Below are 21,282 nucleotides of genomic sequence, written 5' to 3'. Positions count from 1 at the left end.
AAGAGGAGGCTAAGGTTTATATCTGGTTTACTAAAACTGTTAGAAGAACAATGTGCACTTGTAAATACTTCTTCTGGCTGTCAAAGCAAACCCTCAAGGATCTTATATGATCTGATGTGCATTATTAAACACCAATAACTTGACCTCAAAACACTGAATTTGGAGTTTAAGAAATTAAGACTCACCTTTAGAACTATTCATTTGAAATATCTTCTAAATTCACTTCTGAAAATAGGTGCTTTTTAGGATGGAGTACTTCTTTGTCCTTCGCTAGAATACAAAAGACGCTAACAAAATTGGAAAGAAACATTTGTTTAACTGCCTTATTTTATTGAAAAATGTCAATATGAGCTGTAATTTTAAAAACATATTCTGTGTTTTTGTGTGGAGTACGCACTTTTGTGTATGTAAATACTTACACAGATGACTTGTCTGCTAATTAGTGCCATATCTGATGTGAATCCTTAAAGATGAAAGAAGACTCACTCATTCTTAGCAGTTTTTCTTTTCTTCCTGCTCTGCTTAAATTTAGCTAACCTACTGGCTGAGCTTCGTTTCCTGTTATTGCCTTTTTTATCCTATTTTCTGATAGAAGTAGTCAAGCTCAATTAAAATTACCTCAAGGTGAGAAATAAGAGGTAAATGAAAGAGAAAAGAGGTATAAAAATGAACAGAGTGGCCACAGGCAGCTGAAGAATTCATTAGAATGGCCAATGCCTTCAGAATCGGTGACATCTAGGTGTCTGCTGTGCACCATCCTAGCTGATCTGTTGTATGGATGTTGTACATAGTGGGTTTTCAACAAATAGGGATGAATGCATGAATTACTGTAGTTCATTAGATACTAAAAGTCAAGGACTTTTATGATATACCTTTTATCTGGGGTCATGATTTGAGTTTGTGTTATTTTTTACTGGTATAGCTATAAGAAATAAGCAAGGTGATGGTTGGTATCTTTACAACTGAACAAACTATAAGCATTACAGTCCAGATTCTGATCCATACAGCTAGTAAGTCATAAAGCCAGGGCAGTCCACTGCTGCCTTAGGCACCTTGAGGAAAGGCATCTTTTCTACCCTCGAGTGGCTTGCAATCTAATTGGGGAGATACTATGCAATGACAAAAAAATCACTAAATCTTATCCATAGAGATCCCTCAAAATGGCTCTTGAATGTTTCCCATACCCACCACCTCATTTAGCATGATCTCTAGCTTGGGGCGTTATAATAGCCTTTTAATTCTGCCACTATTAGCCTCCTCCCTTCTGTCTTCTACAATACTGCCAGAGGGATTATCCAGTCATGTTATTCCCCAGGTTTAAAACTTCAGCTGCCAGGGCAGCCCCCGTGGCGCAGTGGTTTGGTGCTGCCTGCAGCCTGGGGTGTGATCCTGGAGACCCGGGATCGAGTCCCACATCGGGCTCCCTGCGTGGAGCCTGCTTCTCCCTCTGTGTCTCTGCACCTCTCTGTGTGTATCTATGAATAAATAAATAAAATCTTTAAAAAAATAAAATAAAATAAAACTTCAGCTGCCCTGTGTCTGACAGAAGAAAGCCCATGCACCTTAACTTGGCATTCTGGGCCCTTTCCAATCTATTTCCCCAAGCTGTACCTCCTATAGCCTCTAGGCTCTGTCATTCACCTTGACCCAGAACAGTCCAGGCCATGCCATATGCCCAGGCATTTGCTCATGCAATTCCCTCTATTACCTGGTATCCTCATAGCCAGAGCCAGCTCTTTCTAAATCCTTATTTATTCAATATTGAAATCTTCACCAATCTCCCAGGAACACTTAAAAGTGGGACCTTCATTCTCTTCATTAGTTTATTCAAATTCCAAGTATGATAATAAAATTAGTAATAATAAAACATTCATTCAGTGAATATTTAGCACACATTAATCATTACAGTAAATGTTTTACAGCAGTATTTCACTTAATGGTCACAATAACCTTGTGGTGAGAGATTAGCACTATCCCCATTTTCAAGGGGGAGGAAAATGAGGCCAGGCAGTTAGATGCTGCTCCAGCTCACCTTGTTAGAAAGAGCTCCATGCTTCTGCACTACACTACCTCCCAAGGGAGAAACGGTGCCTTTTTCCCCATTTGTATTTCAAGAGGCTGGTCCATGGTGTGTGTTTAACTGCCTGACCTGAGGCTGCTTCATCTTTAAAATGGTAATAAGACTCTTGTTACCTACTTCATGAACTGTTTAGAGCAGGAGTTAGCAAACTAAAGCCTGTGGGCCAAATCTGGCCTGCCACCCATTTTTGTAAAGCTTTGTTGGAACATGTCCATTCATTGATGTATGTACTATTTGGCTGCTTTTGTACTACAATGGCAAAATTAAGTAATTGCAGCAGTGACCATATGGCCACCAAACCCTAAAATATTTACTATCTGGTCCTTTACAGACAAAGTTTGCCAACTCTTGATTTAGTTTGCTTAGATAATACATTGCCATATTGTTTAAGTGCTCTGATTTATAAATGTGGGAGGCCATTATCAGTGTTCATAGTCTTAAAGTATTAAAAAAATCAAGATTTTATGATCATTTGATTCAAATATAGGGTGAGATTAAACTAAATAACATTGCCTTATGTTCATAGAGTACCGTCCATATGAGTTATTCAAATGAACATTTCTATTAAACATTTGCTGACCACATTAATAATAAAGTGAAAATTTTAGGTAGAGTCAGGTACTCAATAGAAAAAAAAAATAGGGGCCCGTGGGTGGCTCAGTCAGTGAGCATCCAACTCTTGATTTTGGCTCGTCATGATCTCAGACTCATGGGATTGAGCCCCACATCAGACTCCTCATTGAGTGTGGAGCCTGCTTAAGATTCTCTCTCTCAACAACCGGAACAACAACAAAAAAGCTTCTCTCTCTCCCTCTGCCCCACTCTCCCCTATCTAAAAACAAAACAAAACTCAAAATTAAAAGATCCTCTCCTGATGGGAAGAGATAACCCTATGATCGGTGGTCTTGGTGAAAGGCTGCTTCTCCTTGAATGAATGGATAGACAAAGGACCTTGCCCTTGTTTTTCTGAAACAGACATGAGACAGGGAAAGTGTTGAAATAAGCTTGTGATAAAGGCTCAGTGTAAAGAGAAAGAGTGAAACAGAGTGTAGGCCATGATGGATGACAGTCCATCAGGGTACAACTTCCACATCTGTAGCTTGTCATCTGCCATGGGAATCACCCTTTCTATTACTGGTCTCCTGCCAGTGGCCGGTAGCTTTGCAATAACTCCACTCCCAACAGCACGGTTTAGATGGCTGAACTCCAAAGAGGCCTGCCACCTTGGTTCAGATTTCTGGTCATCTCCCTACATACAAGAAATGACCTCACCCTTCAGGGCCACCCTGCCTCCTCTCCTTACTTTTTCAGGAAAGAGCTTATCTATCAGAAGAGAATCCAGTAACTCATTCTTACAGGAAATATATACATGGTAACACTTCATATAAATACTTTAGCATAATCAACTTTCATTATCTGAGAAAGTGACCCTTATTAAAGCAGATAGGATTAAGAATTTAATTAAGAACACTTTTTAGGGATCCCTGGGTGGCTCAGCGGTTTAGCGCCTGCCTTTGGCCCAGGGCACGATCCTGGAGTCCCAGGATTGAGTCCCACATCAGACTCCCTGTGTGGAGCCTGCTTTTCCTTCTGCCTGTGTCTCTGCTTCTCTCTCTCTCTCTCTCTCTGTGTCTCTCATGAATAAATAAATAAATAAAATATTTAAAGAAAAATAAATAAATAAGAACACTTTTTAGCCATTGGTCTGGTCTGTCATGATGCATGAAATTATTAAAATGGAATTTCTTTTTTAAGCATTATTCAAATTTTTTACTTCCCTAAAGTATTTTAAAAAGAGGCTGTTCTCTCATTCTTTAGCGCTTCTTTCCTGAACTCAAATATTTTCCAACCTGATGAACACAGAACACTGATAAATTCTCATATGGATAATATAAAAAGGGATTTCTTAGACTCATGTTTGCTATTTTGCTTTCAAGCATGATAGATTCACTTTGTTCGCTCTGAAATTTTTCTCTCACCCTTTAGCAGTTGTACCACTAACATATTGTATCCTTTGAATTATATCTCTTTTTCGTTAGTGTTTCCTGTCACTATTATGTTCTATACTGTTTCAGATGTGGCAATACATTGTAAAGCAAGCCTTTTGTGTATTACTGTTCTCTGTAAGATTTAAAGTCCGGATTACATAGAATAAACAATTTAGAAGTTGAATTATGTCTGAAACAGTAATAAGAAAATTTTATATTTGTATTTGTCCCTGTCTATAATAAAGACACAATATAAAATATTAATAGTCTAAAAAATAAATTTGCTTATATGTCCATCTCTTTATTAGAAAGATTAGTTTGAGCATTATATATTTATGCAGCTGTGGGTTTCACTTTCTCAAGTAATAGTATTGCTGAATCTATTTTCAATAGAAAACTTAGAAAAATAGAACCAGTTCCTTAAGCAGTGAAGATCATAGTATTTAAGTTTATTTTTTAAAAAATTTTTTTTAAGATTATTTATTTATTTATTCATAGAGATGCAGAGAGAAAGAGAGGCAGAGACACAGGCAGAGGGAGAAGCAGGCTCCATGTAGAGAGCCTGACGTGGGACTCCATCCAGGGTCTCCAGGATCACGCCCTGGACTGCAGGCAGCGCTAAACCGCTGCGCCACCAGGGCTGCCCAGTATTTAAGTTTATATTTGTCAATTAACATATACTAATATTAAAATTCTTCTAGGTAACTCTTAAAAATGATACTATAAAAGAGAATACTATATTTTGAGGTTTATTTATTCATGAACATCAGTGATCTTCCTTCTTCCAGTTATAGGATGCTTGTTTGCTCTCACTTCTACTAGAGGTCAGAAAGGAAACTCAAGGTCAGAAAGGAAACTCAAGTCCACTTATCTTTTTGTTAATAGTGGGGTAAACTGGGTGGCGCAGCGGTTTGGCACCTGCCTTTGGCCCGGGGCATGATCCTGGAGACCCGGGATCGAATCCCACGTCGGGCTCCCGGTGCATGGAGCCTGCTTCTCCCTCTGCCTATGTCTCTGCCTCTCTCTCTCTCTCTCTCTCTCTCTCCCTCTCTCTCTCTCTCTCTCTCTCTCTCTGTGACTATCATAAATAAATAAAAATTTAAAAAAAAATAATGGGGTAAAAATAATACATGGCCTAAAATTTTTCCCTGTTCACCACTTATCTTCATTCTCTTAAATATTTTTGAGGACCTTTTCTGGGAGATTATACAGTTATATTTTTTATTAGAAATTAAAACAGAAAGGTGTAAAGCACTAAAATATACAAGTACACATTCCATAGCCTCCAGAGTAATGACATCATCACAGGTCATGCAGCCTCTGGAAAATTCTACTATATACTCATGAGAAGATGAGAAAGAAAAGGCAAATAACCTCTTAAGTTTTATTATGAAATAGTTTTTACCTCCCAGATCCTCTGAAAGGGTCTCTGAGTCCCTCCAAGGAGTCTTCAGACCATACAATGAGAACTGCTGTCATAAATTATTGAAATATGATCAAATCTATATTCAGCTTTATAAAGCTCCTCCTAGTAATGTAGTTTACAAAATCTGCCATAGGAAAAAGTGTTTGTGTTTACATCAACAGGCTAACCTTCTATCTTGTCTTCCAGTTATGGAAATTCTTGAAGCCCAATACTCCATTGGAATCTCGAATTTCTAAGCAATGGTGTGAAATTGGTTTCCAAGGTGATGATCCTAAAACTGATTTTCGAGGAATGGGACTTCTGGGCCTATACAATTTGCAGTAAGTAAAACGCAGAAGGGTTAAGTATTAAAAAGTGATGTCCTGGTCATGTGGAAGTGACAAAGTTGAGTTTTACTAGTTCCAAAAGCCACTTCGTAGAAAATTCCAAGAAAACACTGAGGTCCTCTGAAAGATAACTCCGGTTCCTAAAATTTAAAAAGGTACTACCTCTTCCTTTTCTTTGGCAAACTTCATTGTGTTTGGAGGTATTCGGAAAGGCCTCAGTAGGTTCAGGTGACATCGGAGGGTGGCCTGCAGTGTCCCCTTCTCAGTCCTGCTGAGAGGGAAGGGAGGCATCACAGCCTGATGGTGCCATCATAAAGTCCCTCAGCCCTTTATCTGGTCACTTCATCCTTCAATAATCTTCACTGGACAAGTTAATTAATTGTACAGAAAGTGACTTTCCAATTCTGTGATTCCTCTCACGATTGTTGGCTGGAATTCTGTAGAGACTTGGTTTCCTTCATCAATTATGGTTACTTAGTTTCTCTAAAATACAGACAGGACAGATGCTCAAATTTTCTATTTAGTTGCCAAATCTCAAGACTGAGGAGTTGGTGCCATAAGTTCCTTGTTAGTGATCAAAAAAAAATTTTAAGTTTTTTTAATACAATTTTTAATTCCTAGTTTTATATGTTTGTTGTAATTCAAATAACTGCTCATTCTTTTATTTTCATGTTTAAATTAAGTCATATGGAGTCACTAGTTTTTAAGACAAAGGTAGTTCTTTTCAGTTGCTTCTTTGTGCTTTGACACCATCCTGTTAGGATAGTGATGTGTTTTTAAAGGAAACTAAGCCTTACTCAGTCATTTTTTTTTTTTTGGAGTTCAATTTGCCAAATTATAGCATAACACCCAGTGCTCATCCTGTCAAGTGCCCCGCTCAGTGTCCATCATGCAGTCACCCCACCCCTCACCCACCTCCCCCTCCACTACTCCTTGTTCATTTCCCAGAGCTAGGAGTTTCTCATAGTTTGTCCCCTTCTCTGATATTTCCTACTCATTTTCTTTCCTTTCCCCTATATTCCCTTTCACTATTTTTTCTATTCCCCGAATGAATGAGACCATATTATGTTTGTCCTTCTCTGATTGACTTACTTTACTCAGCATAATACCCTCCAGTTCTAGCCACATTGAAGCAAATGGTTGGGTATTTGTCATTTCCAATGGCTGAGTAATATTCCATTGTATAAGTAGACCACAATGTGTTTGTCCATTCATCTTTCGATGGATACTGAGGCTCCTTCTACTGTTTAGCTATTGTGGACATTGCTGCTATAAACACTGGGGTGCAGGTGTCCTGCGGTTTCACTGCATCCATATCTTTGGGGGTAAATACCCAGCAATACAATTGCTGGGTCATAGCGTAGTTCTACATTTAACTCTTTGAGGAACCTCCACACAGTTTTCCAGAGTGGTTGTACCAGTTCACATTCCCACCAACAGCGCAAGAGGGTTCCCCTTTCTCCACATCCTCTCCAACATTTGTTGTTTCCCATCTTGTTAATTTTCCAGAGTGGTTGTACCAGTTCACATTCCCACCAACAGCGCAAGAGGGTTCCCCTTTCTCCACATCCTCTCCAACATTTGTTGTTTCCCATCTTGTTAATTTTCACCGTTCTCAGTGTTGTGAGGTGGTATCTCATTGTGGTTTTGATTTGTATTTCCCTGATGGCAAGCGATGTGGAGCATTTTCTCATGTGCTTGTTGGCCATGTGTATGTCTTCTTTGGTGAAATTTCTGTTCATGTCTTCTGCACATTTCATGATGAGATTGTTTCTTTGCTGTTGAGTTTAGTAAGTTCTTTATAGATCTTGGATACTAGCCCTTTATCTGATAGGTCATTTGCAAATATCTTCTCCCATCCTGTACGTTGTCTTTTAGTTTTGTTGACTGTTTCTTTTGCTGGGCAGAAGCTTTTTATCTTGATTAATTCCCAATAGTTCATTTTTGCTTTTGTTTCTCTTGCCTTCATAGATGTATCTGGCAAGAAGTTGCTGTAGCCAAGTTCAAAAAGGGTGTTGCCTGTGTTCTCCTCTAGGATTTTGATGGATTCTTGTCTCACATTTAGATCTTCGATCCATTTTGAGTTTATCTTTGTGTATGGTGAAAGAGAGTGGTCTAGTTTCATTCTGCTGCATGTGGATGTCCAATTTTCCCAGCACCATTTATTGAAGAGACTGTCCTTTTCCAGTGATTAGTCTTTCAGGCATTGTCCAATATTGGTTGACCATAGAGTTGAGGACCTATTTCTGGGATCTCTATTCTGTTCCATTGATCTATGTGTCTGTTTTTGTGCCAGTACCACACTGTCTTGAAGAGCACAGCTTTGTAGTACAACTTGAAATCCAGCATTGTGATGCCCCCGGCTCTGGTTTTCTTTTTCAATATTCCCCTGGCTATTCGGGATCTTTTCTGATTCCACACAAATCTTAAGATGATTTGTTCCAACTCTCTGAAGAAAGTCCATGGCATTTTGATAGGGATTGCATTAAATGTGTAAGTTGCCCTGGGTAGCATAGACATTTTAACAATATTAATTCTTCCAATCCATGAGCATGGAATATTTTTCCATCTCTCTGTGTCTTCCTCAATTTCTTTCAGAAGTGTTCTGTAGTTTTTAGGGTATAGATACTTTACCTCTTTGGTTGAGTTTATTCCTAGGTATCTTATGCTTTTGGGTGCAATTATAAATGGGATTGATTCCTTAATTTCTCCTTCTTCTTTCTTCTTCTTCTTAGTGTAGAGAAATGCCACTAATTTCTAGGCATTGATTTTATATCCAGCATTGCTGTATGAGTTCCAGCAATCTTGGGGTCGAGTCTTTTGGGTTTTCTATGTACAGTATCATGTCATCTGCAAAGAGGGAGAATTTGACTTCTTCTTTGCCAATTTGAATGCCTTTTATTTCTTTTTGTTGTCTGATGCTGAGGCGAGGACTTCCAGTACTATGTTGAATAGCAGTGGTGAAAGTGGACATCCCTTTCGTGTTCCTGATCTTAGGGGAATGGCTCCCAGTGTTTCCCCACTGAGAATGATATTTGCTATGGGCTTTTCGTAGATGGCTTTTAAGATGCTGAGGAATGTTCCCTCTATCCCTACATTTTGAAGAGTTTTGATCAGAAATGGATGCTGTCTTCTGTCAAAAGCTTTCTCTACATCTGTTGAGAGGATCATATGGTTCTTGTTTTTTCTCTTGTTGATATGCTCTACTAGGTTGATTGTTTTATGAGTGTTGAACCAGCCTTGCATCCCGGGGATAAATCCCACTTGGTCATAGTGAATAATCTTCTTAATGTACCGTTGGATCCTATTGGCTAGTATCTTGTTGAGAATTTTTACATCTATGTTCATCAGGGATATTGGTCTATATTTCTCCTTTTTGGTGGGGTCTTTGTCTGGTTTTGGAATTAAGGTGATGCTGGCCTTATAGAAGGAGTTTGGAAGTATTCCATCCCTTTCTATCCTTCGGAACAGCTTTAGTAGAATAGGTATTGTTTCTTCTTTAAACGTTTGATAGAATTCCCCTGGGAAGCCATCTGGCCCTGGACTTTTGTACATCGCAATACAAGCATCACTCAAAAAACTGGAAAAACAAATACACAAGCTAACCTCACACCTAAAGGAACTGGAGAAAGAACAGCAAATACAACCTACACCAAGCAGAAGAAGAGAATTAATAAAGATTCAAGCAGAACTCAATGAAATCGAGACCAGAAGAACTGTAGAACAGATCAACAAAACCAGGACTTGATTCTTTGAAAGAATTAATAAGATAGATAAACCATTAGCCAGCCTTATTAAAAAGAAAAAAGACTCAAATTAATAAAATCACAAATGAAAAAGGAGAGATCACAACCAATACCAAGGAAATACAAACGATTTAAAAAACATATCATTAGCACCTATACACCACTAAATTATGCAATCTAGAAGAAATGGACGCATTTCTGGAAAACCACAAACTACCAAAACTGGAACCGGAAGAAATAGAAAACCTGAACAGGCCAATAACCAGGGAGGAAATTGAAGCAGTCATCAAAAGCCTCCCAAAACAGTTCCCTCTTAGCACTACTTTTGCTGTATCCCAAGATTTTGAACACTTGTATCTTCATTTTCACTAGTTGCCAAGAATCTTTTTAATTCTTCTCTAATTTCTTGGTTAACCCTTTCATCTTTTAGCAGGATGCTCTTTAACCTCCAGGTGTTTGAGTTTCTTCCAAATTTCTTCTTGTGATTGAGTTCAAGTTTCCAAGCAATTATGGTCTGAAAATATGCAGGGGACAATCCCAATCTTTTGGTATTAGTTGAGCCTGATTTGTGACCCAGCATGTGGTCTTTTCTGGAGAAAGTTCCATGTGCACTTGAGAAGAATGTGTATTCAGTTGCATTCGGATGCAAAGTTCTGTAAATATCTGTGAATTCCATCTGGTCCAGTGTATTATTTAAAGCTCTTGTTTCTTTGGAGATGTTGTGCTTAGAAAATCTGTCATTTGCAGAAAGTGCTGTGTTGAAGTCTCCTATTAGTGTATTTAAGTATGTCTTTACTTTGGTTATTAATTGATATACTTGGTAGCTCCCACATTAAGGGCATAAATATTCATGATTGTTAGGTCCTCTCATTGGATAGATCCTTTAGATATGATATAGTGTCCCTCTTCATCTCTTCTACAGTCTTTGGGATAAACTTTAATTTATCTAATATGAGGATTGCTACCCCTGCTTTCTTTTGAGGACCATTTGAATGGTAAATGGTTCTCCGACCTTTTATTTTCAGGCTGGAGGTGTCCTTAGGCCTAAAATGACTCTATTGTAGACAGGAAATAGATGGGTCTTGCTTTTTTTATCCAGTCCAAAACTCTGCATCTTTTGATCATTTACCCCATTCACGTTCAGAATTACTATTGAAAGATATGAATTTAGTGTCATCATAATACCTATTCAGTCCCTGTTTTTGTGAACTATTTCTTTGGGCTTCCTCTTTCTTTTAGAGGGGCTCCCTTAATATTTCTTGCAGAGCTGGTTTGGTGGTCACATATTATTTCAGTTTCTGCCTATCCTGGAAGCTCTTTATCTCTCCTTCTATTCTGAATGAGAGCCTTGCTGGATAGAGTATTCTTGGCTGCATGTTCTTCTCATTTAGGACCCTGAATATATCCTGTCAGCCCTTTCTGGCCTGCCAGGTCTCTGTGGAGAGGTCTGCTGTTAATCTCCCCATATAAATTAGGTATCTCTTGTCTGTTGCTGCTTTAAGGAATTTCTCTTTATCTTTGGAATTTTCAAGTTTTACTCTTAAATGTCGAGGTGTTGAATGGTTTTTATTTATTGGGTAGTGGGGAACCTCTCTGTCTCCTGGATCTAAATGCCTGTTTCTCTCCCCAAATTAAGGAAGTTCTCAGCTATGATTTGTTCAAATACACTTTCTGGTCTTCTGTCCCTTTCGGCACCCTCTGGAACCCCAATATATATAGATTTTTTTCTTCTGAGGCTGTCATTTATTTCCCTCATCCTTTCTCATGGTCTTTTAATTGTTTTTCTCTTTTTTCCTCAGCTTCCTTCCTTGCCATCAACTTGTCTTCTATATCACTCACTCTGTCTTCTACCTCATTAATCCTCATCGTTAGGACCTCCAGTTTGGATTGCATTTCATTTAATTGATTTTTAATTTTGGCCTGATTAGATCTAAATTCTGCAGTCATGAAGTCTCTTGAATCCTTATGGTTTTTTCCAGAGTCACCAGTAGCTTTATAATTGTGCTTCTGAATTGGCTTTCTGACATCAAATTGTAATCCAAATTCTTAACACTATGGCAGAGAGTACTGTTTCTGATTCTTTCTTTTGTGGTGAGTTCTTCTTTCTAGTCATTTTGTTCAGTGCAGAATGGCTGTATGAGCGGGCTGCATCAAGAATATCAACTACGACCTAAGTAAATTTCATGCTAGATGATTCTAATGAGAGCAGAGACCAGAAATTGAAAAGAAAGATCAGAACGAAATAAAACAAAAGGACCACTAAAGTGAAAACAAATTTTAAAACAAAGTAGTAATAAATAAAAGGGCAGGAATCTTAAAGAGGAAGAGGGGAAAAAATGATAAGAAAAGAAACAGAAAAAAAGATTAAAAAGAACAAGAAAAAAAGGGGGGGTACTGGGAGATGGTGGTGGTGATCAAGTTGTAGTGGAGGGAGAATGTAGTCTACCTGAGGGCTTCTAGAGTGTGATCCTCTTGTTTCTGAGTATATTAAGTTCTGTATGCTCAGTCCCAAATTATATAAACCAGAAATAGTTGTAGAGGGCCCCAACATTGACCACCAAAACATGAATGAGATCAAAGAGGGGGGCATAATGGGAATGAGGAATCTCACAGACTGAACCAGCACGGTATACCAATTGGTTCTGGGTGCATGCTGGTCATGTTTTAGAAGGTATTAACTTCCACCATTGTAGAACAAAACGAGGCAGAGAAAAGAAAAAACACAAAACAAAACAAAAAAACATATCTTATATATTTCCCAAAATTAAGTTGAGCATGTTGAAGGGAATCTAGAAGTGGAAAATATACCTAGGACCTGTAATTGTAGAAATAAGAAAGTCAAAAAGGAAGAATCTTAAAAATGAAGAGGTGGTAAAGTATTGTAGTTAGGGTGGGAAAAAGAGGGGGAAAAATTGGATATTTACAGTCTGATATAAAAACAAGTTGTACTGGAAAAAGGAAAAAAAACAAAAGGAGGGGTACCCTCTAGTTCTATATACTGTAGATCCCTCGACTTTCCCTGGGGCTTTCCAGTGCTGCTCAGCCAAGAACTTGCTCCTCCCCGGTCCTTCCAGCTGGTCTTCAGGGGGAGGGGCCTGCTGTGCTGATTCTCAGGTGTGTGCACTTGGGGGAGCTGCCCCGCCTCCTTCCGGGTGCCGCACTCAGTGGGAGCTGTTGACCCAGTGAGGTCTCTGTCCCCTGGCAGCCCGCCCTTCCCAGGCACAGGGTGACACAAGGAGGAACAACACCCTGGCAGCGGCCAGGTCTCTAGCTCTGGAGTCAGCTCCCGCAGTAAGTACCGCAGCTCCCAGTCCGCACTGGCCTAGATGTTGGGGTGGGGTGGGGGGAAAGGAGCAGTGACCTGCGCAGCTTGGGGGCACCCGACGGCAGGAACGTCCTCACTGTCCTGGGCCTTCCCCGCCTCTGCCTGTCCCGGGGGGAGCACAGGATCCTGGGCTGTGTCCGCTCAGATCCCTGGGGCCCCGGGCCTGCGCTGCTGGAATCGCGCTCCCGGGGCGGCGCAGCCCCCTTGGCCTGGAGCCACCGCCTGAGCTCCCGAGGCCCCGGGCTCGCTCCAGCCCTTTCCCGAGCTCGGCCCACAGTGTGTGGCCGCTCTCCCCCGGGCGCACCTCCTCTATGAGTGACTCCGGGAGACTGGAGGCCCCACTGCCCCTCCTGCGGTTCTACCCGAGTTCCCTGCTAAGCGCCTTTCTGTCCGGGAAGAATCCGGCGTGGATTTTTTAAAGTTCCTGCTTCTCCCGGGCTGGGCTTACCAGCCTGGAGCCTTTCACACACACACACCCGCCCTACCCAGCTCCTTGCCTCCCTGCCTCACTTGTTTCTTTTTTATTTTTTCCGCCTTCCTACCTTGTTAGAAACGAAAACCCTTCTGTCTGTGGCGTTCCAGCTGTTTTCTCTTTAAATCTCAGGTCAAATTCTTAGGTTTTCAGGATGGTTTGAAAGTTATCTAGGTAAGTTGGTGGGGCCAGGTGAGTTGAGGCACCTATTCCTCTGCCATCTTACAATGCCCCTTAGTCATTTTTGATGCACCTCATTTTTCTCCCAGATCTTTGCCTTTATTTTAAATTTGAGATGTTTAATAATCACCTATTCTTTTATGAAATGTTGTAAAAACCACATTATTACATAACATGAATGAATAAAAAGTAAATTTTGAGGACAAAGGTATTGTGACAAGTGGAGAAAGGATGAGCTTTTGAATAGGTAGAGCTAAGGAGAAAGAAAATAAAATATCTCTTCTCAATCTCGGTTTTACAAATTGGATGATGCCCAAGAGATTCTGCAAGCACGCTTCCCAATGCCACGTTACATTAACACGGAGCATGGAGGCAGCCAGGCTCTATTCCTTTTGTCTAAAGTGAACCCATCTCAGACACACAATAACCTGTATGCCTGGGGACAGGAAACAGGAGCACCCATCCTAACTGATGATGTTAGCCTGCAGGTGTTCATGGATCATTTGAAGAAGCTGGCTGTCTCCAGTGCTTGTTAGGCTGGACATGTGAGCAGAACATAGAAGAGCACATGGGGTTGTGTTCATAATTGCTAATAACAGCTTAGAAACATTCACTTTCCTTGTGGATTTTAATAAATAAAGGAAACATTGTATGTAACTCTTTAGATTATAATTTATTTGTATTCCTTATTTTGTGCCCCTTTCCTGCATCATGAAATTGTAAGGTCATAAAGGTTTTGGTACTTTCTCAAAGTAGATGAGTTTATGCTTTTTGTATCCTAATTTTACAGTTTACAAAGTAGATGTTTTTATGCTTTTATGCTTTTACAAAGTAGATGTTTTTATGCTTTTTGTATCCTAATTTTGCAGTTATATAAAATCAGAGGTAATGTATTTTGGCAACTTATATGAAAGTCATAATGATCAGAAAGGAAATAAATCTGGATAAAGAAAGTATGGGCTAAAAAAAAAAAAAAAAAAAAAAAGAAAGTATGGGCTAAAATAATGCTAATACAAATTTGATTTCCTGAAAAAAAAAAAGCAAGTCTTTATAACTTCTAGGAGATAATCTTTCAGATATGTAAGAAGGAGTCCCTTAAAGACAAAGAAAAAAAACCATAAGCTATAGAACAAAAACCAGTACATTTCACACATTAAAATTAAAAACTTCTGTAAAATAAGTCACCATAAACAAAGTGGAAGGACAAGCCAAGTCTGACACTCACATAAATGTTAAATGATCCCTTGATCCCTATCCAGTATATTATTCTCTATAGGGTTATCTGTCTTATTTGTTTGAAGATATTTTTAGATATGATCGACCAAAAAGTATGGATAAGACACAAAAGACATCCAGGCTTTCTAGATGGCCAACAAAAGTCAGAAAAGACAAAAAAACAAACAAAACAAAACAAAGCTCTGAATTGAATAAGTAAGAAAAGAAACTCCATTTCATTAATAATCACGGACATGTGTATTAAAACTGCTGACTGTGGTTTGAAATTTCCTGAGAGAAAATTTAAGAGTTTGTTTTATGCTTCAAATTTATTGGGAAATATATAGATGTCAAATTAAATAACAAATGCTAATGTTTTATTTTGTTACTGTCTTTATGAAATACTTCTTGTGGTGTATTTTAGAAGGTAGGTAAATGTGTGTATTTTTAAGAAATTCCTTGCCCTTTTTCCCGAGGGTAGAATTTTGCTTTTTAGCACCGTATTTTGTATTCATCCAGAATTCAAATACCCATGAATATTCTCCAAGAAAAATGCACATCGTGTCTCCCCTCCTCCATTTTCTTCCTCTCTCTGCCCCTTGCTGTAACAGCTCCTCCCCTGTCCCTTCATCCAGGCCACTTCTAACTTCTGAGTGGCCTCATCCTGCCCCCTCGTCTATCACTCTTCTTACTGCAAATACCCTTAGCTCCCTGGGAAATGGCAAAGTTAAGATTTTTCAAACCCACTTGATACATTCCTAAATCTGTGTGGGTTTTACAACTATCTTATTATACCATCATCCTATCTGGAAAATTCTATTATGAAAAGCCATCCATTCTCTGGAAGAGCTGAAACAAGTGGGAATCTTCTGCTAGTGTGTATCTCTGAATGCAAAATGGCCTGAAACTGGATTAAAATGAATGCATCCAACAGGTATGGAGCTGTGCCTTTTTTTCCCTCTAACTACAGGTATTTTGCAGAAAGGGATTCTGCAGCGGCTCAGCAGGTCCTCTCTGACTCTCTTCATCCAAAATGCAGGTAACTGCTGAAAATAAAAGATGGATTAGACTTGTGTATTAGGTAGGAGGAAGTTCTCCTCCACAGAGGTGTCAGTGGGATTCTCAGGAACATCAACTCGCCAGAAGTGAAGCTTAAAGCTCTTTCAAATGAACCCTTTGGACAAATACTGATTAGGAGGGTTAAAACTTCAGGTACTTACTACCTGAAGGGATTCAAGATGTGAAGTGTCACTGTTCAAGTGAGACAAGTATTTAAAGGGACTGAAAACATTGCAAGTGTCCAGAGGATTAAGGAGGTAGACATGGAAGGAGAAAGCAAAGTCTAAAAGAAAGATTTCAGAGACAAGGGAGCACGATGGAGCACATGCCCCATGAATGGGAAACAGAGAGGAGATGGGAGTCATGAAGTCAGGGGCCAACTGAGAAATCTGGAATGTTGAGGCTTTTTTATTTTCCTTGATAAAAATCTAGATCCTAAATTTTCTACATTTTCATTTACCTTCCTAATTTTTTTTCTTTAACTGATTACGTGAAGGGATATCACTAAAGAGGAAATAAGGTATTTTTTTGTTTGCTTTTGTGTTTTGTTGCTTTTATTTTAGAATAAGTATGGGTAAGAACTTTTACAGAAATATAAATTCATGAAAAAAATTTAAAAAACAAACACTAACTTTTTATCTAATATATTTCATTATATTTGGGTTGTGTGTTAGTGGAGGAAAACCAGATTAGATCAACCTAACAGAAAATTTCAAAGAGCCTTTCTATAGTCATGGCTGTACCTGATCAGAGAAACACATTGAGTACTTCACCTAATGTCTGAACATCTGACCTCATATACTCCTCAGAGAGGGACATTTTATTTGGAAGTTTTGTTGCATAGAGCAATTCTGCTCTTCTATTAATATACTTGTAACTTCACTATTATAAGTAATAGTTAATATATATAAGGAGTTCTGCCATTTTGCAGTCATACTTTTGTATCACTTTTTTTCTCTTCAGCATGCCAAGTTTCTTATAGTGTTCATATTTAATAAATAAATCCAAAATTTTATACCATTCTCAAAATTCAGAAACAGATTGACTTTGTCCCTGCCACCTTACTATCATACTTGTTTGAGCTTCATTTGGCTAAGGTTCATTTAATTACACTGTACTTTCCAAATTTTTATCTATGATCTTTTATAAGATTACACTTTCATTTTCTTTACCTTTTATTTACTTTGAGAAAAACAGTAAAATCACTCAGCTCTTTCTTGATATATCACATGGTTAAAATCAAGCTATTTTAATTTTTAACAATATTTTCTGAATTGCATATTTCTGTAATGTAGAGATGTTGAACTCCCTCTTAATTAAAATTGTCTGGGGGAATCTATGTATAGACTCAGGTGTTCCTGAAAGAGCATCAGCAAAAACACGGGAATCTTCCATGGTCATGGGGAAGTGACAATAAGCTTAAAATATTTTTTTGATAAATAATTATGAGGTGATAAATTTTATCTGTGAGCCATTCTCAAAGAAAGGCTTTATAGTTTTATCTCTTGTGTCAACCATCAGAGGACATATTCGAGAATCTGTGTGTAAATACTCTTACTTAAGAAGAGACTAGCAAGTGTGTGAGGGGCATAAAGATAAAGCTACCCTGCTTTCTTTGTCCCTCAAGCCACCATAAACTTGAGTAGACAGACTTCAAATATTGATCACTTCATATTTATGGTAAATGTCAATAAACACAAAGCAGAATGTTTTTAAAATGCTACCATCCTTCACCAATGTCTGAAATAAGTATATATTAACCACTTGTGACAGCAAGGATTGTCAGACCCTGAATATTTCGGGGGTTGAACAGTAATGTATACTAAGGAAAGTTCTCTCCTGTCTGCTGTTACTGCCCTTGTAAACCTCCAATCTGTTCAGTCCTAAAGTACCTTGAGGGACATAAGTACATTCAAGTTTAAGAGGAGAATTTTGCCTGTTTGATTGTTGTTGTTGCTGTTGCTGTTGTGTATTTCTTAAAGAAATGATTTATTCTATTTGGATCAGGATATCCTGTAAGTAATCAAATGAGTGGAGGTCATTTGGCCTTTTCTTGCATTTCCAATGCAGACAGAGGTTTCATTTAACAAATGCAGAGACACTGTATATTTATAAACTTTTGTTAAGAGAAAATAGGTGCTTATAAATTTGTTTATATAGATTTTTTTAAATTTCACCCTTAATTCAGTTTAGTTCAGATGTGAGTTTTTTAAGTAAAAATCTCCCAATGCCTTTTTGGCTGGGTGGTTGGTTGGTTTGTAGGCAGCTACACTTTAAAAAGAGGTGCATATTTTAACATGAATGAAGAAGTCACTTTGATTAGAGCCAGTCATTTGCAGAGTAGAAAGTACATATCAATTAAAATATCAGTTTTGTACATTTTCCTGGTCTCGTGCTGTGTGTATTACATGTGTCTTTTAACCCTACTTAGATGGAAGCTAAATATTCATAACTCTAATTTTAAAATGTTATTTAGTTCAAATGCTAACCACATTTTTTTTTACTGTAAAATGAGGATTACATTAGCCACAAAGAGAAGTGGAACGTGGTTCCTGTTTACAAAACACTGGCAGTATGGAGTAAGAGAGAATGGGAAGGACCTGCAAGTCCACAGAGTAAAAGAACACAAAGCAGTATTTTCAGGATGCTTCAATGATAGAGCCCTTTCTACAAAGTCTTATTGAGAAGCTCAAATTATAAAATGGATTAAAGTGGAACTCATATACTTTAGCTGTCTTAGCCTAGACAGAGGAAATGCCATAGCACTTATTGGAACAGAATTTTTAAAACCTATATATCCTTCCTTCCTCTCTCTGTCTTCCTTTCACTAGTTCACTACTTTATTCATCAATAAACATTTATTTGGCATCTACTGTGAGCCATACATCACAAATAAGAGTGAATAGGATGGAGGCCATGAAATAAAACCAAAGGAAATGCAGTGGGGAATCATGAGAGGGCAAGGGCACTCCTGGGTAGAAGAGACATACCAGGCAGAGGTTCAAGGAAGAAGTACTGGTTGATAATCAATGATCCCATTAAAAAAGTACATTAGTGTTTCACCTTAAGGACTGTCTCCCACTGCAGCACTAAAGGGAATAGGGAATAAGTAGCAGATCTTTAAATAATCCCATTTCTGAGCTCCACATAAATTTTACTGTGGATTTTTAGTTGGTAACATTTAAGTTGATTAGTTTTTGAGAACTGGGTTACAGATATCTCTGCATGTAGTCAAAAGTTTGAATATAAACATTAAAAGAGAACAAGTACCAATTAGAGATTAAATCTTATTTCTTTATTCATTCAGCAAATTCAGCAAAGCAGAATGGGAGAAGAAAAGGATGGATAAAGCAATTGGGTGAGTGTGGAATTTCATATATAAAGGTTGTAAGAACCAGAACCAGAATAAAAATGTCCTAAAACATGACAAAGATGAAGAATGTCCTGATGGAAATATATAATCCAGCTGAACTTTTAAAAGAAGCTGTTTATAAGTTTTTGGATTCATTTGTATGATTCTATGGTACTACTTTGCTTTTGACCACTGACAATATTTACAAATATATAACTATATGAAAATGATTTTCAGAAATCATTATTTATCATTGTATTCCATAGGTAGGGTGGCTCAGTTGTGTTAAGCACTAGACTCTTGATCTCAGCTCAGGCTTTGTTTGGTTTTTTTTTAAGATTTTATTTATTTATTCATGAGAGACACAGAATGAGAGGAGAGACACAGGCAGAGGGAGAAACAGACTCCTCTCAGGGAGCCCAATCTGGGACTTGATCCTTGGACCCCGGATCACACCTTGAGCTGAAGGCAGATGCTCAACCACTGAGCCATCCAAGTGTCCCTCAGCGCAGGTGTTGATCTCAAGGTCATGAGTTCAGGTGCTGTACTGTGTTCCATGCTGGGTGTGGAACCTACTTTTTTTTTTTTAAAAAAAAAGAATTTACCTAGTAGTTTTAAGAATTTTTATCAAGTATCAGGTTATTAAATTATAAATTTACTTTAGAGGTTTTATTTTAATGCCCTATTTCATTCAAAAATATTTCTGAATAGAGAACTCCTTTCTTTTATGTGCTAGATTTATATAACCCAGAGACTGAAAGAGCTCGATTCCATTTAACTTTTGATAGCCATATAGAAAAGGAAATAGGAAATATACCGAGTGTTAAGATAATTAAATTTTGCCTCATTTTAAAAGTAATATATGGCTAATTATGGAAAATATAGAAAATACAAGAAAGCAAGCAAAAAAGAAATCACCCCAATCTTATTCCTCTAACATAGAACAGTAATATTTGGTGGCACTTCATTCTTGCCCTCTTTTTGTGCACATTTGTGAACATATAATAAAACCTGGCTTGTTTCATATATAATGTTTCCTACTTAAATAGCCTTTAGGAATATGGTATTTATTGGCTATATTATATGAGATTACTATAATTTATTTCACCATTCATCTTTTTTTAGAATATCTGCATAGTTTCCATGTCTTTGCCATTATAAATAATGCTATAATGAGTATCCTTGAGTATAAAGCTCTTCATTTCTGATATTTTCCTCTTGTATATTTGAAAATGGAATTACCAAATCAAAGCATATGGATTCTTAATTCCCTTGGTTACATTACTGGCATTTTCAAAGTTGCAAATTCAGGGTAGAGATTGGGTAGAAACAGAATGGCAGCCTGCCTCTTTGATAATTTAGCAGTAATTTAAAAATTAGATTATTTTTAAATGCTTGTGTGACACATAGTTGGTTTTGTGGTTTGCACTTTGCAGGTACTCATTTGCAATCGTGGGCATCAATATAACTGATTTGGCATATAATCTACTGGTGAGTGGAGCTCTAAAAACTCACTTCTACAACATCGCCCCAGAAGCTCCAACACTGTCTCATTTCCAGCAAACATTTTGTAAGTGTCCTGTTGCTGAATTATCAATATAGTGTCTATGGAACATTCTACGCCAGAAGCAAAGCTGAGAGATCTTTGCTATTTGGCTGCTTTGGGATCTTTGAACTTCCCCTTTGGTTTTGAGTTTGTTGCTTGTTTTCTCATTCAAAACTCTACAGTAATATTTTCAAGCACCATGGATTTTTCTCTTTCTCAGCTCTTGCATAATATCCACCATATCAACTTCTGGTCTGGGTATCTCTCTCCTTCTGATCCTGCACGGCATAGCACTTAAGAGTGCAGGTTCAGAAGACAGCCTGTGTTGACTCCCAAATCTATGTTTCCCAACCTCTCTAAGCCTTGGTTATGTCAGGTATAAAAGGAGTATTTCCTCGTAGAGTTGATAAGAAGATAAAGTGAGATAATGGATAAAGAGTTTTTATTAGCTAGTTCCATAGTTAGTGCCTAATGAACATTAGAAAGAGGAGATCTTGGTTTAGTGAGTGAAACTGATGGTGGTGGAGCTGGCACTGGCACTGCTTTTCCTGCCACCACAAGTAGTGA

General features: G+C 38.1%; 1 protein-coding gene and 1 long non-coding RNA gene across 4 annotated transcripts in view; one reads left to right on the top strand and one right to left on the bottom strand.

Annotated features, from left to right (window-relative positions):
• LOC121499797 overlaps positions 1-21,282 on the bottom strand; it is a 42,237-nt gene that overhangs the window by 6,661 nt on the left and 14,294 nt on the right. The window contains exon 2 of the long non-coding RNA XR_005990244.1: positions 186-287. This is a non-coding gene — a long non-coding RNA (uncharacterized LOC121499797). The remainder of the gene's footprint in view (positions 1-185; positions 288-21,282) is intronic.
• Positions 1-21,282, top strand: part of ELMOD1 (ELMO domain containing 1) — a 95,312-nt gene that overhangs the window by 64,845 nt on the left and 9,185 nt on the right. For all 3 annotated transcript variants that reach the window (XM_041770953.1, XM_041770955.1, XM_041770954.1), the window contains 4 exons: positions 5,681-5,814; positions 15,729-15,797; positions 19,125-19,175; positions 20,606-20,739. In XM_041770953.1, coding sequence (XP_041626887.1) covers positions 5,681-5,814; positions 15,729-15,797; positions 19,125-19,175; positions 20,606-20,739 — 388 coding nt within the window. The remainder of the gene's footprint in view (positions 1-5,680; positions 5,815-15,728; positions 15,798-19,124; positions 19,176-20,605; positions 20,740-21,282) is intronic.

The sequence above is a fragment of the Vulpes lagopus genome, chromosome 10 (assembly GCF_018345385.1).
Source record: "Vulpes lagopus strain Blue_001 chromosome 10, ASM1834538v1, whole genome shotgun sequence".
In the NCBI taxonomy this organism is placed as follows: Eukaryota; Metazoa; Chordata; class Mammalia; order Carnivora; family Canidae; genus Vulpes; species Vulpes lagopus.
The sequence above is the reverse complement of the archived record's forward strand: the minus strand, read 5'-3'. Positions and strand labels throughout refer to the sequence as shown.